The sequence below is a fragment of the Watersipora subatra genome, chromosome 8 (assembly GCF_963576615.1).
Source record: "Watersipora subatra chromosome 8, tzWatSuba1.1, whole genome shotgun sequence".
Taxonomy (NCBI): Eukaryota; Metazoa; Bryozoa; class Gymnolaemata; order Cheilostomatida; family Watersiporidae; genus Watersipora; species Watersipora subatra.
In genome coordinates, this window is record NC_088715.1 from 15,480,712 (window position 1) to 15,504,992 (window position 24,281).

A 24,281-nucleotide genomic window follows, 5' to 3' on the forward strand; every position below is an offset into this window, starting at 1 on the left:
AAAAAGAAAAAATATTATGAAAAATAATAAGCTACCTAGACTATATACAACTCGTGAGGAAAGAATCACTGTCATGTAAGAGTGCTTACTAACTACTCTCAGTTAAACTATGTTGTTGTTGTATAATCGAGCTGGTGGGCCGCGGGCTACGCTAATGCCCGAGGTCATGGTAGTTACAGGTAGTTACGAGAGGTCACGGAAAGTACGAGAGGTCACGGGAAGTACGAGCGGTTACAGGAAGTACAAGAGGTTACGGGAGTATAAAGGCGTGGGGAGATTGAGAGAGCTTTCTTCTTGCTTCAACCACATGTGAGTACACACGTTTATATAACATGGCGCAGTTGACAGGAGCTCTGATTTTTTTCCTTTTGCGTTATCATTAGCGATAATTTTTCTGGTTGCGGGGTAAGTAAACGGTTGAATAGACCCTTTCACGGGCGTGCAGGGGAGGTAACGTGAGGTAGGGTAGTGTTGTGGGGTGTAGTAGCGGTGTTGGTGAGGCGTAATTATTTATTACATATTCGGAGGTGGGAGTTACACTAATTTTATACGAGAGGGGTAGAGTGAATTTGTGGAGAGGGAGATATTGTATCGGGTAGAGATGGAGAGTGGTCTTCCGAAGCTGGTGTTCGGTGAGCACGGCGATGGGTCGTGGGAGAGATTTATAGAGGAGATGAATTCATGTATAGAGAGTGCTGTCGAGAGGAGAGGTTATGTAAATGATGAAGATGGCAACAGAGTGCCTATTATGAGAGGTAGAGCTAGGTTAGTGCCACTATTGAGAGCTATTGGGCACAGTGGTAGAGAAGTATTGAGAGGTGCAGGGTTTGACGTAGATGGCGTAATTTCTACTTATGAAGGGGCAGCGGAGGTTTTACAGGATTATTATGGTAGACAGGAGAGTATGTTCGTAAAGGGGCATAAGTTCCTTACGGCTAGGCAGACACTTGGGGAAAGTGATAGAGAGTTTTTACAACGGGTAGAGAGTTTGAGCAGATATGCAGAGGTGACTAACAATAATGATAGGGTAAGGTTTGCCCTTATTGTGGCGGTTAACGGGTTGAGAGATAGAGAAGTAAGCAGAGAGTTAATGAAGAATGCCAATCTTACTTGGGCGTTATTGCAGGAGGCGTTGAGGGCTCGTGAAATGGCCAACAGCTCTGATAGATTTTTGAGAAATGAGGGTAGAAGTACCGAGTTAAAGAGTGAGGTTGAGAAAGAAGTAGCAAAGGTATCAGAGTTTGATAGCCGAGCGCAGTACTGGAGTAATGATAGAGACAGAAGTTATGATTCAGCAAGTAGATCTTCCCCTAGGGGGAGCCCTAGGAGTAGTAGAGAGTATTATGGTAGTGAAGAGCAAGGTGCTAGTAGATATGGGACAAGAGGCAGAGAGTATAACAAGGACAGTGACAGTAGAAAGTATAGAGATAATAGCAGGGAGAGGCATGTCTCTAGATATAGAGCAAGCAGTAGAGAAGGCAGTGGAGGTAGAGTATGCTACAATTGCAAACGTAGTGGGCATGAGATGAGGAGTTGTCCCTCCATTAAATGTTTTTGTTGTGGACAGCGAGGACATGTATCCCGTTATTGTAGGGATAGGAGAGAAGTAGGTTATGACAGGCGAGGTAGTAGCAGGAGGTCAGGAGGTAGCCGAGATAATAGCTACGAGCGATATGGTAGCAGGGACAGTAGTAGGGAGAGGTACAGGGGCCGAGAAAGCCCCCGCGAGATTATAGACAAATTTGGCAGGTACAGGGACAACAGTATGGATAGGTTTGAGGGGGAGAAGTATAAGGAGAGGTACCAAGATAGTGGTAAGGGCAGAAGTGTTAGGTTCTCTGGTTCTAGGGATAAGTATGAGGATGACAGTTGACTAGAAAGGAGAATTGTACAGGTTTTGAAGGTCAATGGGAAGAACGTTGAATTTACGTTTGATACTGGGGCAGAGGTGTCGACTGTAACCGAGGGGACGGCCGAAAGGCTGAACCTACGGCTAGAGGAGCCATCTACTGTTTTGGCGGGAATAGATGGTCGTAAGCTAAGAGTAGTCGGTAAAGCAGGTGTTCGGTTGGAAAGTAAATATAGATTTATGGAGACAGAGGTATACGTGGTGAAAGGGTTGAGAACAAACTTCTTGGGCATAACTGAGTTAAGGCAGCTTAAATTATTTGCTGTTGTAAACGCGGTTTGCGAAAGTAAGTTTGAGGCTGTTAAGGAGTGTAAAGTATTAAGCCAGTTAAGCCGTTTTCGTCAAGAACCATTATTGCTGGGTCAAGTTATGTTTCAGATGATGTCGAGTTGCAAAACCTGACAAAGAAGTCTGACAGAGAGAGCGAAGTTAAGAGAGGTCACACAGGTCACGATTGGTGGACTTGTAAAACCAAGGGAGTGAAGAGTAGCGAATACGTGGAAATTGGTAGCCAACAGGGGACAGCCCAAGGCATCAGAGATGTGCAAGGGTCTATGGGGTGTGATGGAGAACAGAGTCACGATGAGGTAAGGGAAGGTGCTGAGAAAGTAGCTGAACCAGTGTCTGTAATGGAAAAGGTTTGCTCTTTTTTACCCGAGGTATCCAGCAATGGAATGTTAGACAGAGAAGGTCATGAGAAAAAGGTAGCAGAGATTGAAAGAGAGGAAAGGGAGGTGCGGAGGAAGTCGAAGGAGAAATTGGCTAAGCTGAAAGCCAAACGGGAGGCAGCAGTCATGGAGTTGGAAAATGTCAAGGCTTTCAGGGTAGTGGTGCAGGAGTTAGCCGCGGTTCAGAGGAGAATTGCTGGTAGCAGACCTGCACTGGTTGCAGGTGAGGTCGAGCTAGATAGGTCTGGGCCTATGCCAACTCCCAGCTCTGTGGTGCCATCTCCTGTGCAGCCGGTTACGGCCCAGGTGTAGACCTCCCACAGGAAGCCTGTCGAGCCTGCCTCTTACTGGGGAGAGCGAGGTAAAGACGGAAGAGACGGAGATGCGGTTGAGGAGTCATTACTGACCCAACCAAAAGACTCCGGGCTTGTCAGGGTTGGTGGAAGTAGTGTTGGAGATGTTGGTGGAAGGAGTGTTGGTAGTGACAGTGGTCACGGTAAAAGTATTGGTAGCGGCGGAGGTCAGAGTGGTGGAAAAGCCAGTGCAGACTGGCAATGGAGCTGGCAGTAGCGAGAAGAGCACACTGATTTATACAACAGTGAGAGTGGAAGATCAGGAGAGTAGTGCGGCCGAGTACAACAGCAGCCCCGGGTTGCTCGGGAGTGATGGTACGCAGGAGGTGTCGATGGAGGAAGACCTGGGTTAAAGCGTAAGGTAAACTTCACCAGCAAGGTGAGTTGATGAATGAGTCCCAATGTATTTCTGGAAGGTTAGTGGCCCATACAAAAAGAGAAAAGAAAAAGGGCATGTTGTATAATCGAGCTGGTGGGCCGCGGGCTACGCTAATGCCCGAGGTCATGGTAGTTACAGGTAGTTACGAGAGGTCACGGGAAGTACGAGAGGTCACGGGAAGTACGAGCGGTTACAGGAAGTACAAGAGGTTACGGGAGTATAAAGGCGTGGGGAGATTGAGAGAGCTTTCTTCTTGCTTCAACCACATGTGAGTACACACGTTTATATAACAGTTGTACCTACCTAGCAACCTCAGCACAAGCAACAAAACTGACGTTCTTCATGGTAAGCATCTGAATTAGCATGACCTCGGATTCTATTACATTGTTATCTTCTTTGTTTTTCAAGCCATACATATCCAAAGAACTCTGCTTTTTATTTCGTTCCACTGCCTTGATATGTTTGGTGGTATTGGTATGTTTCCTAGCATCTTTGGCTCCCCTCTCCGAATGTTAATTAATAACTGATCGGCATTCCAAACAACACTTCATATTCAGAGTGCTTTTTAAACGTGTTTGGACAACTTTCATTGAGCTCAGCAAGTAAATTGGCAGATGCTTTGCTGCCAGCAAGCTTCTTAGGTTTTTTAGATGGTGGGGCACCCTCAACAACAACCCCTTCTTCACTATCGCTGCTGACCGCTAAGGGAGAAGCAGCAGCCATTTTTCTGCACACTAAGTTGTTTTGTAGATAACATGCATGTTACGCATGATAAATTTCATCTTACGTTGAGCATTAATTCTGCTGCATGTATTTCTCAGACTAGCTTTAGCTTGCGATCATAAAAAATGAGCATTTTGCGTATGCCAAAGACATAAGATTTCATTTGAAATGTGTGATTATTACTATATATAACTATCGACTCAACAACGAGTTACCTACATTCGTATCATACGGGTATATTATGATTAAACTTACATGATTCACCCTTTATTAGTTACAGAAGTTAGGTTATAAAATTTAACGATTCAAATAATCATTTCTCTTTCTTTGTCAAAGACAAAGACGTCTTGCTAATTAATTAAACTTCGTTAAATAAAATTTTTAATGAATTTCTATCTCTTTTAACACAGGGATTAAGCTGATAAGAAATGTAAACAAGAAAATCCGAGTAAGTGGTTGAAAAATCCTAGCAGATTACAAGGAATCCGAGCATAAACCTTTATTGGACAAAATCCGTCCGAGTGACTGCTTTTGAACTTCAAATCCGACCAATTCGGATTAAATCCGAGTAGTTGAGACCCCTGCTTATTGAAAAAATACTTAGACTATTCTGACAAGCAATTATGAACATGAATTAGATCTTCGAACAGGGAAAATAAATTTGTTAAAGATTGTGTATTTCGTGCAATTTTTTATAAATCTCGATAAATGGCGTCTTTCATCTTTTCTAGGTCAACCTCTGTCCTAGAAGTCCTTTTTCCATATATATATGTATATATACAGAGAAAGGATATATATATATATACACATATATATATATATTTTATTGATAGATTTGCTACATCTAAAGATGAACTTACACAAAGTTTTTGTAGACTTTGTCAAAAAGTATTTCTATTTTTTGTGTAGTTTTTGATGTTTTGAGGGGACTGCCAGGATTTTTTAAGATTAAAATCAACGAAACTCGATCGCGGTTAAAATGCTCAGAAGAAAAATGTGCCGGAATGATCTTACTAGTTGCTTGTGTCTGTCTTTCTCTTGTACATTTTGTAACTGATATCAGCTAATCGCACTTTGCTTGAAACATTTCGAAACATCACATAGATTTGCTACAATTAAAGTTTATTTTATCAAATAAATTTAATTAATTTTGTCAGAAAGTATCAATATTTTTTTATCATTTGCAAATGTTTTTGATCTTCTGAGTTGAGGTGACTGCCAGGATCTTTTAAGACTAAAATCAACCAAACTCGATCGCGGGTAAAATGCTTAGAGAGAAATTGTGCCGAAATGACATCCCTAGTTGCTCGGCTGTCTGTCTCTCTCTTGTAAATGATATCAGCTATTATGTTCAAGTTACAGCGTTACTCTTCTTTATTCTGTCGGTTTCATAGCAACTATAGACTTCTGTGGGTTTCATAATCAGACTTTTGCTTGAAACATCTCGAAACATTTTGGTAGTCAGATCACCTCAAACATAAGACAATCACAGGTAATAAAAAATAACTTTATGATAAATTATGATAAAGAATTAGTTGTCTTCCAAAATATGGTTATGTGTACAAGCACAAAAAAACTAACAATTTCAACAGTTGTTCAAAATTTTATGGTTTTGAAACTGCTGGGGTCAGTGCTGATCTGGAAAATTTTACTATTCTTCATAAGCAAGACATCAAAGTAATTGTACAATTATTTAAATTCAAGTACCTGACAGTCTAGTGTTCTGTGAGGAATTGTCAGTGCACTGGGAATAACTATCTGTATAATTATTACAACTGGACGGAAGGTGTTTGTTTGGCATTAGAGTGATGTCATCCTTTTTCTGACTTGCAGTCGTGCTTTCAAACAGATGAACACGGCTTTTCAACACCGAGGTATAAAGTACTGAAATTATGAAGTGCGCTATACTTCAGTGTTGAAATTATATATCCTTACTATAATATAGCTGTGTCCACCTTTCTGAAGCCAGGATTGGAGTTTGGAAAAAGATTTACCTCAGACAGGATTTGAACTCACAACATGATAATTATATGTTAGTTTATGTTTTTGTTAACATGCAAATGTGATATATTTTCAGGTTGAGAAAAGTTAGTGAAAGAAAGAAGACCTCTCAAAGCATTGATTATGATTAATGATTATAACAAATTATTTAAATTGTTATTTATAAGCAAAACAATAAAATGTGGAAATCTAGAAAGTTATTAAATCATGTTTTTTATGATGAAGAACAAACTGAACATGCGTATAGATAGTAGTTAAGGTTGACATACCATATTTGAGTCTAAGTCAATGGGTCTAACTCAATAGAACTATCACCTTATGCTATTCACCCGGAAGGTGGCATTGGTAGGTCACATGACCTTACACGATTCCTTGAAGCTGTCTCAGCAGTAATTGTGCGTTTGCGGATATCGATTGCTTTTAACATACTGCAAAAGTTTTGCTATTATTAATGTTTATTGGTAAATTTACCCAAGTCATGATGGTTAAAGGACATAAAAAGTTGAAAGATGACAATGCCATGTGAGGACATTTAGAGATCCGCCATGCCAAGTTGAAGAAAAACTAAAGCCTGTCTCTCTATTTTGCGATGATATTTGATACAAAAGTTTTTTTGGTAAATTTTGAGCAAGTCTATTTTAGAAAAGACTTGTCAACGACAAGTTAATTTAAATACATATGTTGAAAAACCTGCAATCATTCTCCAGGAGAAGACAAATCAGAAACACGATGAGTAAACTTACATAGACACAAATTATAGTAGACACGCATTCTTTAGCGTACAATGTCGATCAGCTTTGCTACCACTTGTATGATGTAAATTCAGTTTAGACCAGGAGAAGGTATTTAGTAGATTTGTACATGAAAAGAAAATTATATTGACTTACTCTTAAGGCTAACAAACAAAGGAGTAATATTCAGCAGTTAATGCAAAATACAGCGAGCCAAAATAGCCAGCAAGTGGCTTAAGCCGTAAGCTAATTAGAAATGTAATGCTCATTGGATAAACATTAGTGTGATATTCTGCATACAAAACTCTACTTTTGGTAGTTCGTCCAGTGATTGTGATACATGATTGTAAAGTCATGAACTGTTATTAGCAGTCAAGTTGAGATGTAATATTTGGCAGACAAGACAAAGTAGAGTGTTTCCTAGTAAACTCTTTGGTAGCATTTTTGGCGGCTTTTACATTAATTCTGTGTATAACATTTATCTACTAGTTATGTATCATAATATGAGTTTTATGAACAGAGTGCTGTTTCGTATTAGTCAACTGTAGCATAGCGAGCTATAGTGACCTAGTTGTCTAGAACGTCTGACCTGAGGATCTTGAACCTGTTGCAAACCACAAGTTTAGACTCAACTCCTCAAAAGGCCATTGGGGGCGGAGAGAATGGCATCCAACTTAAATTCTTTGACCGCAACTAGGCATGGTTGTAAAGGTTTCCTAAGCTAGCGTCTCAGACACTTCCAACCGAGATTACAAAGTCATTGTATGTGCTACAATGCTCTTAAAACACACAGAGCTCTGCTTGCAGTAGCAGACATACTCAACCTTCAAGAGATTACCCCATAGATATAGTAAACCCTAGATTGGCGAATAGCTATCATTACAATGGAGCAAAGGTGAGGCCTATAATTGGCAGTTTTTCTCACGACGTTACGTCGCAGTGATGCATCATTGCAAAAGCCTTCAGCTGAGCAATGAGTTTAGTAGTGAAAGCATGCTTGTCCAACTAGGTGTAAGTCATAAATGTTACAATAAGACCAAATTATTGGTGAATTGTCATCAGAGAAAACTACAACACCCCAGGTATGTGAACCCATAATACAAATTGTGGGATATTATGTAAATATCCGAGGCTTTTCCTGATTAGCCGGTAATGCAAGGGCTGGCTATCTTGGGAAGCCAGGGCTGTGGAAAAGCTGGATTTTCACGAAAAGCACCAGCTTAAAGCAAGGAAAAGCTGGGGGACTAACAGGTCTCGCTATATAAGCAGGTGTTAAACAGATGCTTGACAGAAGGCTCAGTGGAGAGCAAGTGAGCTGATCATTTGTATTGCCGTGCTTCTACTGACAAGCAATTTGCGCTGTGGATATCGGACTTGAGAGTCCATTGGGCAGCAGTGAGGCTGCTGATTTGGTTGGCAGATTTGTACTGCCGTGAGATCGGTGACAGCATTTTGCTGTGAGCGTGTATCGCCGTGGTGGTGAAGGCTGGTGGCAAAGGGGAGGTTGGGGCGTCATCGTAGCAGCTTGGTGTTGCGCAGCAATATTTTCGTTATATTGCTAACAAGCTATTTCAGCCTTGGTCAGGGCTTTTGAAGCCAAGTAGCCAACTTAGTTGGCGGCCATACCTGAGGGTATGGAGTCAGGGAGCGAGGGCACTGGTCCTCATCCTGAGGGCCAGTAGGGCCCGAAACCAGCGCCTGCTGATGCTGTTCCTTCAGGAATAGGTGCACAGGCACCTGCTTCAATGCGGTTAGATGCTGGTGTTTTGGCCAGTATTCTCAATCAGGCTCGTGGGCTGATTTTGGATCGGCTGAGCCGGCAGTTGCTCCGGTTCACCGGCGATGGGCCAGTGGAGGTGTCTGCGTGGATCGCTGACTATGAGCGACTCTGTGCTCTGGAAAGAGTTGCGCCGGTGGAACTCCTCCCATATATGCTGCAAGGCGGGGCTGCCCGGCTATATAGCCGTATGATGGTGGGAGAGGCCTCCAGCTGGGAGGTCGTTAAGGCTGCACTGGTAGCCGAGTATGCCATGCCTCGACAGGAAGCATGGCGACAGTTTGTCAACTGCCAGTTTGGTGCTGGCGATACAGTTGATGTTTATTTGGATCGTTTGGAGCGATTCGGGAAGAGATTAGGGATGTTCTCAGATGATCTTGGCTTTCGAGTCAAGTTTTACGAGGGGCTCCCATCTTACATTTACGAGTGGGCCATTGCGCATGAACACGCATACACGATCGATTTTGGGTCCGTGCTGGCCCGTGTGCGAGATCGCTTGGTTTCGCGGAGAGCTGCGGAAGCTCGCTCACGTAGAGACTCGACAAGAGGTCTCGCTGCTGTTTCTAAGCAGCAGGAAAGCAGTTCCGGCTGTTTTCGGTGTGGTGGAAATCACCGTGTAAAAGCCTGTCAACAGAACAGACTCGGGCGAAAGAGCGCCACAGGAAAGAAGTCAGAGGCTTCTGCCAACAGAGATTGCTTTAGGTGTGGCAGCACTGAGCACCTCGTCGCTAGCTGTCCTGAACAGCGAGCCCGCGATGACGTAGCTGCCGGGATGCCAGTGGTGGATCGGGTTTTCACGAGGAGGGCGCAGACAGGATGGAAAAATGCGTCCTCTTCGATGGAAATGGAGTAGCACGCATTGGTACATGCGTCCGGTCGGACAGTTTGGTACTGTCTGGGGCAACTTGTAGGGCTATGTGCAGTAGTCGTATGCCAGTTGTTCGGGCTGTTCTTAACGGCCGTTGTTTCATGTGTCTCGTAGACACAGGAAGCGAGCGGACATTGGTGAGTCCGCGGGTGGTGGTGGGGCTTCCTATTAGGCCAGGCCAGCCTTTGTTAACGGCCGATGGCAAAGTTTCTCACATGAGAGGCCGATGTCGAGTTATTATTAGTTTGCATGGACACTGCTTTCGTGTCACCGCGCCAGTAATAAGTGTGTTAAGGAATCTCGGGGTTGACTGCCTTCTTGGGGGTAATGTCATCGATCATATGGGTGGTGTCACTGTTGGGAGAGGTGTAGATTCGAAATACAGGTTGAGGACCCAGATTTTATCGCCGAGTTTGCCCAAGGTCACTGGACTGTTAGTTGGCGGTGGTCTGGAGAGCTGCCTAACGGGCTTCAGACCAGGATATCTGAGTATAAATGTACTCAGGCACCTCAGGTGCGGGAGCGCTATTGCGCCGAACTAGAGAGCTGGATCTCGAAAGGCTGGCTGAAGCGGTGGCACAGGCCTGTAGAAGGCATCATTCCACTGCTGGCAGTGGTTCAGCCGACGAAAGACAATGTGCGCCCAGTCATGGATTATCGTGAGCTGAATGCATTTGTCGAGAGTCATACTGGTGATGACGTGGTGGTGGTGTGCGCTGATAAGATTAGGAAATGGCGGCAGCTGCAGGGCGAGCTGAAGGTGATGGACCTTAAGTCCGCATACCTGCAGATCCACATTTCCAAGGACCTGTGGAAGTTCCAGGTCGTGAGGTACAAGGGTGTGCACTATGCCTTAACTCGACTGGGTTTTGGCCCGTCATGTGCACCAAGGATCATGACCTCAACCCTTAAAAAAGTTCTGTCATTGAACGAACGTGTTCATCGTGGTACTGATCACTATATTGATGACATAGTGGTTCAGGAGTCCGTACTGAGTGCTCAAGGATTGAGAGACCACATGGCTAGGTATGGGCTCGAGACAAAGGAGCCTGAGGCTTTAGATGGAGGCCAGTTGCTTGGTGTTGCTTTGCAGAAAGATTCCAGCGGGCATCTGCAGATGTCAAGGAGAACAGCTCTTTCTGAGTACAATTTTGAGCTGTCAGCGCTCACGAATAGAGAGCTGTTTTCGATATGTGGCCGACCGGTTGGCCACTACACTGTGACAGGGTGGCTGCGCCCGCAGTGCAGTTTTTTAAAACGGCTGGGCTGCAGTGAAGCTTGGGACTCTCCTGTCGGGAAGACAGTCAGCAGTCTGGCTGGTGAGCTCTTGGCAAGAGCCCACCGCGAGGACCCAGTCAAAGGAGTTTGGAGGGTGAACCCTCGTGGTTCTGTTACAGTGTGGACTGATGCAAGCTCTCTTGGCATGGGTGTGGCCTTGGAGGTTGATGGCAACATTGTGGAGGATGCCTCATGGCTCCGAAAGGAGTCTGACCATCAGCACATCAATGTTGCCAAGTTGGAGGCGGTTGGTCGGGGGATCAATTTGGCAATTGCGTGGGGGTTCAAAACTTTCACGTTGGCAATTGATTCGCTTACAGTTATTAACTGGTTGACCAACACCATTGATGGACGAAACTGCGTCCGAACAAAGGGTGTTGCGGAGATGCTTGTGAAGCGTCGTTTGGGGGTGATCCGTGACACTATAGCCGAGTATGGACTTGCAGTGTCTGTTCACTTTGTTCCTTCCGTAGAGAATAAAGCTGATCAGATGACCAGGGTACCAAGGCATTGGCTAGAATACTGAGAGGCTGACTGTGAAACAACTGAGGTGTCAGCTGCGAAAGTCCTGAAGACGCCATTTGGGCAGCACATTTGCCGCACCTTTTGGGGGTTGACAGGACGCTTTACCTTGCACGACAGATTCGTAAAGATCTGTCACGGAAACAGGTAAAGACCACCTTGGCTGGGTGCGAGGCATGCCAGCGCATTGACCCTGCATTGCGGGGCGAGAGTATTGTGGCCGTTGGAGATTTGACCGTAGAAGAGAACTGGTGCTGAGTTGCTATTGATGGGACTAATTATGGTGACAGTCCTTTTCTGTCAGTGGTGGACTGTGGCCCGTCGCAGTTTGCCATCTGGCGTAGGCTGCAAACTGAGTCTGCAGCCCAGATAGTGACACAGCTGTGTAGCACCATGGTTGAGCGCGGGCCGTGTAATGAGTTGTTGCAGGACAACTCAGCGGCGTTCAGGTCAGCAGCTGTTCATCAGTTTGCAGACAAGTGGGGAATTTCTCTTCGTTTTCGAGCCGCCTACGCCCCTGGTGGTAATGGAATAGTTGAGAGAAATCATTGGACAATCAAGAGGATTGCCGAAAGGGGAGGGATCACCCCGGAGGAGGCGACTTTTTGGTATAATGTAACGCCTCGGAAGGAAATGGAGGAGACCTCTGTTCCTTCGAATGTGCTATTTCGATACCAATGGCGAGTGCCCTTTGATATCAACAGTAAGACATCTGAGGAAGATGTCGAGAGCTGTTTTAGTGTGGGTGATGAGGTGTGGGTAAAACCATACCCCCCATCTTGCACAAAGCAGTGGATGCTAGGTCAGGTTACCAGCGTCGTCTCTAAGCACACAGTGTGTGTGGATGGCATGCCTAGGCATGTAAAGGATGTCAGGCGACGGCGCTATGGTAATGACATAGGTACTGACCATGTCAGCCATGAACTTGTCAGTGACATTCAACCTAGATCATTGGGTCTAGATGGCAACCACTTTCCAGAGGTGGATGCCATCAATATGCCGCCGGTAGAGCTGGTTATTGACCCTGTACTGCCTGTTGGGCCTCTAAGTGAGGCCGACGAGGGAGCGGCAGAAAATCGAGGAGGTGACGGAGCGCAGCTGCCAGCTGAAGAAGTCGAACCCGAGGCTAAAGCAGACAGGCCAACGGTCGAAGCGGCCAGACTGCCTGAGCAGCCTGAACCGCCTAGACGGTCGCAGCGTTTGCGATGGTATCCTGCGTATTTGGACGACTACGAGTGCTAGTCACTCGAGACCAATGCATCTTTCTTGTGAGCTTTGTAAGAAGCTAGGGGAGATGTGGGATATTATGTAAATATCTGAGGCTTTTCCTGATTAGCCGGTAATGCAAGGGCTGGCTATCTTGGGAAGCCAGGGCTGAGGAAAAGCTGGCTTTTCACGAAAAGCGCCAGCTTAAAGCAAGGAAAAGCTGGGAGACTAACAGCTCTCGCTATATAAGCAGGCGTTAAACAGATGCTTGGCAGAAGGCTCAGTGGAGAGCAAGTGAGCTGATCATTTGTATTGCCGTGCTTCTACTGAAAAACAATTTGCGCTGTGGATATCGGACTTGAGAGTCCATTGGGCAGCAGTGAGGCTGCTGATTTGGTTGCCTACGGGTTGGCAGATTTGTACTGCCGTGAGATTGGTGACAGCATTTTGCTGTGGGCGTGTATCGCCATGGTGGTGAAGGCTGGTGGCAAAGGGGAAGTTGGTGCGTCATCGTAGCAGCTTGGTGTTGCGCAGCAATATCTTTATTATATTGCTAACACAAATTTTAAATACTTGGTAAACCTAACATTTGCACGTGTACTATATCATTGGTTCATGTTGTAAGAAACTACTGGAAACAAACCAACTACCAACTCAACTGAACTTACTTGTCTTATCATGGTCTCATAACAACGAACATACCTTTCTATGATTATTCTGAATTGAAAGTGAAGTGAATGAATGCTTGGGACTATCAAAAGAAAGAGTGTCTAGACTGATTACAACAACACATTACAAACTTGTCTCTCAGCTGATAAGGTTGTAATCTAGCTTGGCATGATTGATCAAATGCCCTTTTTGTTTCATTCCAAGTGATGTAATAATATTCATTCTACTACATGTATGTATTGTTAATGTTTAGGCAAAGAAAAAGTCAATTGGTGCCTGGTGCTGCACCTATGGATGTTCAATCAATCTTGAGAAATGCCCAGATCTGGCATTTCAGCGCTTTCCAAACGATAAATAAGCTGAAACCCATAATGCTTGGATAAAGGCGGCGCGAAGATAAGATTGGACTCCGACATCAAGCTTTGTATTATGCAGTGAACATGTCGAGAAAGACTGCTACAAGATTCCACCAGGTATTGGAAGAAAACCAATGCTAAAATCAGACGCAATACTTACAATATTTACAGCTTATCCAACCTACTTTCAGCCAAAAGCTGTGAACATACAGACACCAACCATAAGAACAAAAAGCCCGTCGAAACGTGGAAGAACATCTCAGACAGCAGCCAGCACCATATTTCCTGACCCTGAAAATACTACACCTGGTGATACTACTATCCATGATGATGAGCAACCTGCGGCTTCTAGCAATCGGGACACACCTACAGCCTCGACAACGAGCTGCCGACGCACTTGTAGGCCTAAACAGCCTGCTGTCACGCGTATCTCAATATTTAAAAAAATCAAAACTCTACAGCAGAGAGTCTGTCAATTAGAGCAGAGGAATAGGATTCAAAATAATTTGATCACAATACTGAAAAAGGACAATAAACTTAACAATATAGAGCTTACATCAGTGGATGGGTGTCTAGGATAATTATTGTCTCATGCACAGTGCATGCCACCAATCTACTCAAAACTATAGTAAATCGTTAAATTAAAATCAGAATACACTATGCCACTTCAAAGCAGGAATCTAGTTCAACCAACCTTAAACAAACGCTATCTCGTCTAGTTATTTTCAGTCATATCTAATGGGTGTTTAATACAGTAGTCCAACTTAACTGCTTCTAAATCTCAATTGATTCATTAGTTCGTTATTAGTTTAATTTTTATTTGGTCACTCTTTGTATTATCGATGATATAGAAGCTTCTAAATCATTCGTATTACCCATTACCATGTGTGTAAGATTCTTGCCTTTCTCATCCAAAGTCAGTTTTATATATTATCAATAAAATATGCAAAAAATGTGGAAAAATTGAGCAGATTTTAGTGCTGAGTCAATAGGAATTCACAGATCAGCTGATTAGCTTTACACATCACCATGACCTTGCGTCATGCTAATTATAAGCCTCACTTGTGTTGATTATTCCGATATTTAGCGTTTACTATATCTATGGATTACCCACTCAAATAAACAATGTTACAAACCTTAATTTTAATAAAACTCTTCAAATGTGTAACTCTTCAGATGATGTCATATAGAACTACAAATCAGGTCTCACCAACCAATCACACGAATCTGACTACAGAAATAGGCGTGTTTATCTGTCGCCATAATAATTGCTGTTACGAGGAAAAAGTTGCACCAGGCTTTAGATTGTCAATATTCAGATTTTAAGATATACATGCTACCACTAGACTACTCAATCATCTGTCTATTTCCGATTAAACTTGTATACAGATTTACTCCACATGATGATCTCCAGTGATCTCAAACTGTCAACAAGATAATATATGTAATTTATTAAAATGCACTATTCAATAATATAACAGAAATGCAATAAAACCAGAAGTGGTACATCGATAGAACTGCATATAAAAATACTATAATGGTGAGCATGTGAAAAGTAAAAGATTGCAAATACAATTTTGATAGTCATCATTGCCCGCAGTTAAAAGTAACCGCACATCGCAATAGTGGCCTGAAATGTCATGATAGAAGAATTAGTACACATAAGATAGTGTAATAATGGAAGTAAAAATACAAAGCAAAGACTAGATAATTAAAAATATTTATAAATTCGACTGTTCCAAGAAGCTGCAAGTCGAAAAGTCGTATGCGAAACTGTCATAGTTAATACTTCACGGCAGCGGGGTGTCCGGCCTGAGATGAGGCGTACATAGCGCTGTCATAATCCATCGGGGGCGCATCGGGATCATATCGGGGCTCAGAAGATAAACTAAGGAACTGGTAGTTAGGAGACACAGTTTGACGTTTTCCAAGGAAAATCGGATGAAGCAACATAAATCTTGAGCCCTTCATCGTGATCTGAATCATAACCGTGAAAGTGCCAAATCGGAGTTAGCAGATATTAATTATAGATACTGATAAATTTATATTAGTATTATAAATGTGCCTAAATTATGAAACATATTGCAGGCAGAGGATACAATACTACAAGTAGATGATATACTACTAGAGTTCTATTGATAAAGTAGTACAGAGTAACAATACTATAGGTAGATGATATACTACGATAGTACTATTGATAAAGTAGTACAGAGTCACAATACTACAGGTAGATGATATACTACTAGATTACTATTGATAAAGTAGTACATCATAACAATACTACAGGTAGATGATATACTACTAGAGTACTATTGATAAAGTAGTACGGAGTAACAATACTACAGGTAGATGATATACTACTAGAGCACTATTGATAAAGTAGTACATAATAACAATACTACAGGTAGATGATATACTACTAGAGTACTATTGATGAAGTAGTATAGAGTAACAATACTACAGGTAGATGATATATTACTAGAGTACCATTGATAAAGTAGTACAGAGTAACAATACTACAGGTAGATGATATACCACTAAAGTACTATTGATAAAGTAGTACAGAGTAACAATACTACGGATATATGATATATTACTAGAGTACTATTGATAAAGTAGTGCAGAGTAACAATACTACAGGTAAATGATATACTACTAGAGTACTATTGATAAAGTAGTACGGAGTAACAATACTACATGTAGATGTTATACTACTAGAGTTCTATTGATAAAGTAGTATAGAGTAACAATACTACAGGCAGATGATATACTACTAGAGTACTATTGATAAAGTAGTATAGAGTAACAATACTACAGGTAAATGATATACTACTAAAGTACTATTGATAAAATAGTACATAGTAACAATACTACAGGTAGATGATATACCACTAAAGTACTATTGATAAAGCAGTACAGAGTAACAATATTAAGGATAGTTGATATGCTACTAGAGTACTATTAATAAAGTAGTACATAGTAACAATACTACAGGTAGATGATATACTACTAGAGTACTATTGATAAAGTAGTACAGAGTAATAATACTACAGATAGATGATATATTACTAAAGTACTATTGATAAAATAGTACATAGTAACAATACTACAGGTAGATGATATACCACTAAAGTACTATTGATAAAGTAGTACAGAGTAACAATACTACGGATAGTTGATATACTACTAGAGTACTATTAATAAAGTAGTACATAGTAACAATACTACAGGTAGATGATATACTACTAGAGTACTATTGATAAAGTAGTACAGAGTAACAATACTACAGGTAGATGATATACTACTAGAGTACTATTGATAAGTAGTACATAGTAACAATACTACATGAAGATGATATACTACTAGAGTACTATTGATAAAGTAGTACATAGTAACAATACTACAGGTAGATGATATACTGCTAGAGCACTATTGATAAAGTAGTACAGAGTAACAATACTACAGGTATATGATATACTACTAGAGTACTATTGATAAAGTAGTACAGAGTAACAATACTACAGGTATATGATATACTACTAGAGTACTATTGATAAAGTAGTACATAGTAACAATACTACAGGTAGATGATATACTACTATAGAGTATTATTGATAAAGTAGTACAGAGTAACAATACTACAGGTAGTTGATATACTACTAGAGTACTATTGATAAAGTAGTACAGTATAGCTATGCTGTAATTACCATGGTAACAGTATAGCAATCACCATTGCAACAATTACACAACAGAAATACAAAATAAAAACTCACCGAGACCATATAACAAACGGAAATGTTAAAAGTTGATTCGATGTTTCCAGAAACAGTCGGGGGAATTGGTCCAATCACGTGTGAACTCCTGTTATGCCGAGTGTTCGGCATGATGGGCTGACCTGGCTGCGCTACAGCGATTACGTTTCGCCTATTTCGATGTCTCCGTCCTGCTACGAACCTTGTCACTTCTAGGATGCTCACCTCAGGAGTAATCTTCTTCCTTTTCATGTTGTCTACGGATAAGCTAACTTCGAGAGTTTCACCTGAAAAGATGGTGACTTAATAGTCAGAGTAGATCAGTGACAAGAGAATCATAGATAGTTTCAACAAACTCCTTTCTCCTTATAGTAACCACAAAACCACCAAGGGCGGATTCTATCAGGATAAATGTTTAGTTTGAAAAACTAAAATTTATTCTGATAGACCAATCTATTTCAGACTGAAGTAAACAGCTTTGGAAAACAGCTTTGTAACGCTTTTAGTAATTAGCTATTTTCCGATGTCGTTCTAATGTGTCCAAAATAACAGCCACTATCTTCCTCGTTGTCATCAGAGTGCTGTATGCAGTACAAGGCAATCCTTTTTCACTTAATGATATTTTTATTTTACTTTCAAGGCAGCACCATATGTAAAAGATTTTTTAAATCGATATGATGATGGATTGCACAATGTAAGTATATATACATTTATATACAGACACGCATATACATGTATACAAGTATATACATATACACAAACATATATGTACATACTAGCAGAATGCCTGGAAAAACACAGTTGATAAAAGAGTCTTTGAATATAAAACTATTTTTAATTGGTTACGTTTCTTCACAGAATGAATTTGAATAACTAAAGCGAGCCTGAATCTTTACTGTAATAAGAACTGCATCCGTCCTTTTATTAGGGCGTTAAGGAAAAAGATTGGGCTTGACAGTAATACAAACTACATATTGCGGAAGCACGGATGTGAAGCTAAGCTGAGTCAATAAACTAGTTTGCCATGGCTTGGAATACCTTTACTTATATTCATAATCATTACGAGTCACTCACTCAATCATGATCTTCAAGCGAGCTAGAATTATTCAAGTGAGCTAATTATTCAATAGTATCGCAAGTAGGCCATCCGGCATAGTGGATATTGTGGCTTATTGCAGAACCATAGTATTTTTCATTGCTGTAACTTTATCGGTATAACTGCACATACGACAAACTAACAAACACTGAGATTTACATATAATACATACATTAATATAATAAATAAATATATATAATGCATAAATATATATAATGCATAAATATATATAATACATAAATATATATAATACATAAATATATATAATGCATAAATATATACAATACATAAATATATATAATACACAAATATATATAATGCATAAATATATATAATACATAAATATATATAATACACATATATATAATACACAAATATATATAATACATAAATATATATAATACATAAATATATATTATACATAAATATATATAATATATAAATATATATAATACATTTCTTTCAACAATTAACACTAGTTTTGATGTGATATGTGTTACTGAAACTTGGTTCTACGAGAATGAAGCTTCAAATTTTACATTGCAGAATTACTTTTTCTCAGGTACACAGCGACACTCCAGGGGCGGTGGTGCTGGGGCTTATGTGCGGTGTGGCATGGCTGTTGAGACGGTGGATATCACAATGAGAGGGGCAGATGTACACGCTTTTAGACTAGTTGGTGGCGCTTCAGTTCATTCCCTTACGGTAATTATAATTTATCGTAGGCCTAGTTCAGACCTTGATTTATTTCTAAATGACATTGACCAGTTTCTTGCAACTACCTCAGAGTCTAAGTACCTCATTTTAGGTGATATTAATATTGATTATCTAGATAAAAAAGCAAGTGAAAACTATAAAAACATAATTTCCTTATATAATTTTGAAAACACTTACAATTCCAACAAGACTATCAAAGCAAAAGCATTCCTGTTTAGATCATATTTTAACAAACACAATGGAAAACAACATATTTTCAGGAACTATTAAATGTGATTTAAGTGATCATCTACCTACTTTTTACATAAGTACAAAAAACTCTAATTTTAACGATCAAATCAGTAACCTTTCAACCACAAATAAACAATATATTCATTACGATAGATTAGCACAATATATAACAAATACAAATTGGGATAATATTTTTATTTCTGAATGTCTCAACACAAATTACACCCTTTTTATTAAAACACTTCAAAATCTGATAGCAAAATGCACTCTTGAGAGGTCTGGGTCCTTCAGGAACAAGAGATTCAAATATACCAAACCTTGGCTGACCAATGCTTTGCTGAATAAAATTAAAAAGAAATACAATATTTACCGCCAGTTATCTAAGTCTCCTCTTAATACGAAATTAAAACTTAAATACAACAAATTCAAGAATCAACTGTCAACCGAATTGAAGAATGCAAAATTTTCTTATTTCAAGGACAGTTTTAACAATTGCTCCAATGCTTCAGAAACTTGGAAAGTAATTAACACACAAATATTGAACAAATCAACATCAAAAATTTGCAGAGTGCCAACCCAACTTGAAGCTATTTCCAACGCTTCCAATTTAATATGTTCAGATATAGAAATAGCTAATGAACTAAATACATATTTTACTAACGTTGGACCCTCTCTAGCAAAAAAGCTTCCAACTGAAATTTTGAGCTACAGACTACCCGATTACAATCCAAGCTTTGAATTACATCCAGTTACCAGCCAAAAGATTATAGACACAATAAATTCTGTAAGCGAAAAGAAAGCTGCTGGCTTAGATGGTATTACAAGCAAAGTTATAAACGCAATGCTAATTCTTTAAGCTGTATACTCTCTCGCATCAGAAACAAAAGCATAACTACACAAATTATTCCAGATGGTATGAAAATTGCAAGAATTAACCCTCTGTATAAAAAAGGAAACATAAATAAATGTGAAAACTATAGGCCTATCTCAGTTCTTCCGATATTTAGCAAAATCACAGAAAAACTTATAAATTTTTAAATCATGGACTATCCTGAACGCAATAATATTCTAGACTCTAATCAATTTGGTTTTAGAAAAGGTATTGGAACAAGAGATGCAGTTATTTCCTTTACAAACAAAACGTTCCAAGCTTTTAACAAGGGAAATTGTGTTCTTGGTATATTTATAGATTTCAGCAAAGCATTTGATACCATTGACCATGATATATTGTTATTAAAATTGAAGTCTATTGGTTTCAAATCAACAGCTATTAAATGGATAGAAAACTACTTAAAAGATCGGAGTCAAAGAACAAAAATAAATACTACCCTATCAGCACCACAAACTATAAAATGTGGTGTTCCTCAAGGATCTGTATTGGGTTCAACTTTGTTCCTAATATATATTAATGACTTAGCATGTCAATTAAAAGTACTTTCCCCAATATTGTATGCAGATGATACTAATCTTTTTTTTTTAATCCAAAGACCTTTACAAGCAAATGCATTCGATAAATGAAGACCTAAAAATCCTTCAGAGTTGGTGCAACCAAAATAAACTAACGATTAATTTCGACAAAACTTGCTACATTTTATTAAAAAACCCACAGAACTCGTACCACTTTAATGAACAATCCCTACTAATTAATGGTCATGCAATAAATAAATCTGACAATATAAAATTTTTGGGAGTACTTATTGACCCTCAGCTGAATTGGAGCAATCATATATCCAAACTGTTAAAAGACTTTAGACCTTATGCTGGGTTGTTTTTTCGATTGTCTCAGTACCTCTCTAAGGATGTTTTGCTAATTCTGTACAATTCCTTCATCAATTCCAAACTCTCGTATTCTGTTGAGGCGTGGGGAAATGCTCCAGACTGCTACTTAAACAAAATTAAAGTTTTTCAAAACCGTTTACTCAGAATAATTAACAAGAAAGCTTGTGACTTTTCAGCTAATCCGCTATTCAACCTAAGTAGAGTTTTAACTATTAAAAAGTTATACAAATACAAAGTACTGGTAAAAGCACACAACACATTTTACGAAACAAACAATAACAGGACGATAACACATTTAACTACTCGTCAAACACACATAAACCTAAAATACCATTGTTTAAATCAAAAGCTGGTCAATGTTGTTTGGATTATCAGGAGTCATTGCTATGGAATCTACTGCCGGTTACACTGCGTAAAATTGTAAATGCTAATTCTTTCAAAAATGAACTGAAGCGCTACCTCAGACAACCAGACGACTAAACCAACTAGACATACTTCTGCTGACTCTACTTTCAGGTTCCGCGCCTTGATTAGCCTTGCTATTGCGCACAGGGACCTCATCATCACCTTCCCTGGAGTGACATTTTTTTCTATTTCCCTTGTCTTTTTATACTGTTAGAAACACTCTTCATGTTATTTTTGTAGTTATATTATAGATGAAAATAAACAAACAAACAAACATTGATTGATATATTGCATAAATATATATCATACATAATTATATATAATACATAAATATATAACACATAAATATATATATTACATAAACATATATAATGCATTAATATATAACATATAAATACAAAACATATATAAACAAATAATATATATAAATACATAATACATATACAGTCAAACATGGATAACTCGAACTTCACGGGACCGAGCAAAAGTGTTCGAATTATCAGAGCGTTCAAGTTATCAGAGCACTGTCACAAGTCCATGTATTTACTTATTTATTAGTAGATACATGTACATATGCAAACTATAATATAAATCAAAAGCACAAATGGCTTGTTTCAAATTTAATGCTTCTAATGTAAAGTTTAAAACGTTTTTATCAAAAAGTATAGAGATTTTTCTATCACTTGAGATTGGTTTGTTGTTTGAGGTGATGTTATTGCCAGGACGTTTTTTAGATTGACATTGGCAAAACTTGATCGTTGTTGAAATGCTCAAAAGAAAAGACATCTTTTTCTTTTGAGCGTTTTACCAACGATCAATTTTGCCGACTTTTCTTGAAGTTTATGCAACTTCAAGAAAAAGTTACCAAAGAAAAATCCCTTACTTTACCTGAGATTCGTTAAGAGCAACACTCCGAGGCAGTTCAATTAAAAGTTTTACGAGGTTTAACGGTACATTGTATATCACTCACGCTTTTTGAATGGATACTTATTGAATGTACACACGTATTCTGTGTTTAGGTCAAACGATGAATAGTTTTTTTTAGCTAAGACAACGTATACGTTTAATAAAAACAATTTTAAGACGTTTTAAACATTCAACATTCCGACGTTGATTCAACACGGAATCAACGGCGGAAAACTGTTCGTCACGGGCTAGCCGGGTCACGCACTCAAGGATTTTCGCCACGCACATACAAAACAACATGCTGTTTTTGTTTTGTATGTGCGTGGTGAATATCCTTGCGCGCGTGACCCGGCAAGCCCGTGCTATTAATCGTATAGCAGTATAAATCAAATTTGACCAAACCTTTAGAAAAGTCGTTGACAAAATTATTTTGCCGATGGTGGTAATAACAACGCTTATGAATTACGAAAAGATGAGGTTTACCTCTATGGCTTTGAATAAAGTGATTTTCTAAAGCGATAATAACCGTTTCGGTAGCCGTTGGGCAAAAAACAGTTCGAGTTAACAGTGTTGAGTTTGAGTTATCTATAGCAATTTATCATTACGTGGGAACGGACCAAAGAAACTGTTCGAATTAACCATGTTTTCGAGCTATCCGTGGCCGAGTTATCCATGTTTGACTGTATTATGTAATAAGGTAAATATATATATATATATACTAGCTGTACTATCCGGCGTTGCCCAGGTAATTAAAAAATCATTGGACAGAAAATTCATTTGTATTTAACATTTAGCATTTAACAACATTTGCCATTCTAACTTTCAATCTAAATATCAGGAGAAAAGTGTTTTGTGTAATTGAAATAAATTGAGAGAAAATAAAAACAATAGTAAAAAATTTCAAACTTCGTCAAACAACTGTAATTTTCAAACTTCATGTCATGAGGAAAATGTTTTGTGAAGATCAAAGAAATTTAAAAAAATAAAATAACTATAAAAGGGTTTAAATGTAAATGTAAAATAATTAGCAAGTATTAGCTAAATTAAGTCTGTTTTGCTATGATTACAATAAAAGAGGATTTGGTCATGATACAGCTGAGAAAACAATCCGAGCTGAGAAAACAAAATAAAAATCCTGAATATGTTCAATTAATAATAACAATAATGGGCACATAGAAGTGTGGATATAAAAAATGTTACTGTTCCACTGGAGGCTATGCATAAAAACTCTAAATACGACGACACTGGTGCAAATGTAAAAATGGGACAACGAAATGTCTTTGTATGAAGAGTGACCGAAGGGTGAGAGAATGTAAAGGCCATTCCTACTTGAAAAGTATTGACCTTCACCGTGATTTAGCAATTGAACCTTACGAAAAATGGGAAGTTCAAGTAAATGCAAAAGAACATCGTATTTTATCGAGTTAATAGAATTCATAGTTTAAAATAATACGTCATTTAGCGAGTGCATACGCTATAGCGTATATGATAACAATGTATAAAAGAAAAAGAATTTGTTCGATTAAATGATTGTGGAATGCAAGGTACTAAATGAGAAACAAGGAAACATAGTTTAGCTGAGAAGTATTCTGCGCAGCTGGAATAAACTAGTAGAAAACTAAATGTAGATGTGAAATAAATAGCAAGTATGTAAACTACGAAACAGATGATTTGGTAATGATACAATTAATACAAAATGCAAAAACCGAATAAAAATCATTATGACTAAATAAAAAGCAGTACAACAGTCGCCATATATTTATTCAAGAGAAATGTTTGTTGATATGGTTTAATGTAATATTTATGTTTAAATATTTCTCAACAGAGGCATTGCAACGAGTGGGCGCAGTGCTAAAATAATTAGCATGAGCATACACTATACGGTATATGATAACAACTTCCATCATTACGCCTTGTATAGGTCAGTGGTAGAGCGCCTGAACTTTACCGTTGTG

The 24,281-nt window shown here is 39.2% G+C and overlaps 2 protein-coding genes across 2 annotated transcripts in view; one reads left to right on the top strand and one right to left on the bottom strand.

The window, feature by feature from the left end:
- Window positions 1–14,867: 14,867 nt before the first annotated feature.
- The window catches only part of LOC137401738 (arrestin domain-containing protein 3-like), a 30,285-nt gene continuing 20,871 nt past the window's right edge, over window positions 14,868–24,281 (bottom strand). The window contains exons 6-7 of the mRNA XM_068088206.1: window positions 17,214–17,479; window positions 14,868–15,417 (exon numbers count right to left, since the gene is read on the bottom strand). Coding sequence (XP_067944307.1) covers window positions 15,223–15,417; window positions 17,214–17,479 — 461 coding nt within the window. The 3' untranslated portion in view covers window positions 14,868–15,222. The remainder of the gene's footprint in view (window positions 15,418–17,213; window positions 17,480–24,281) is intronic.
- On the top strand, window positions 18,273–20,274 carry LOC137401838 (uncharacterized). The gene is made up of 5 exons (XM_068088309.1): window positions 18,273–18,302; window positions 18,835–18,967; window positions 19,224–19,313; window positions 19,494–19,512; window positions 20,094–20,274. The coding sequence occupies exons 1-5, from the start codon at window positions 18,273–18,275 to the stop codon at window positions 20,272–20,274; spliced, it is 453 nt and encodes a 150-aa protein (XP_067944410.1).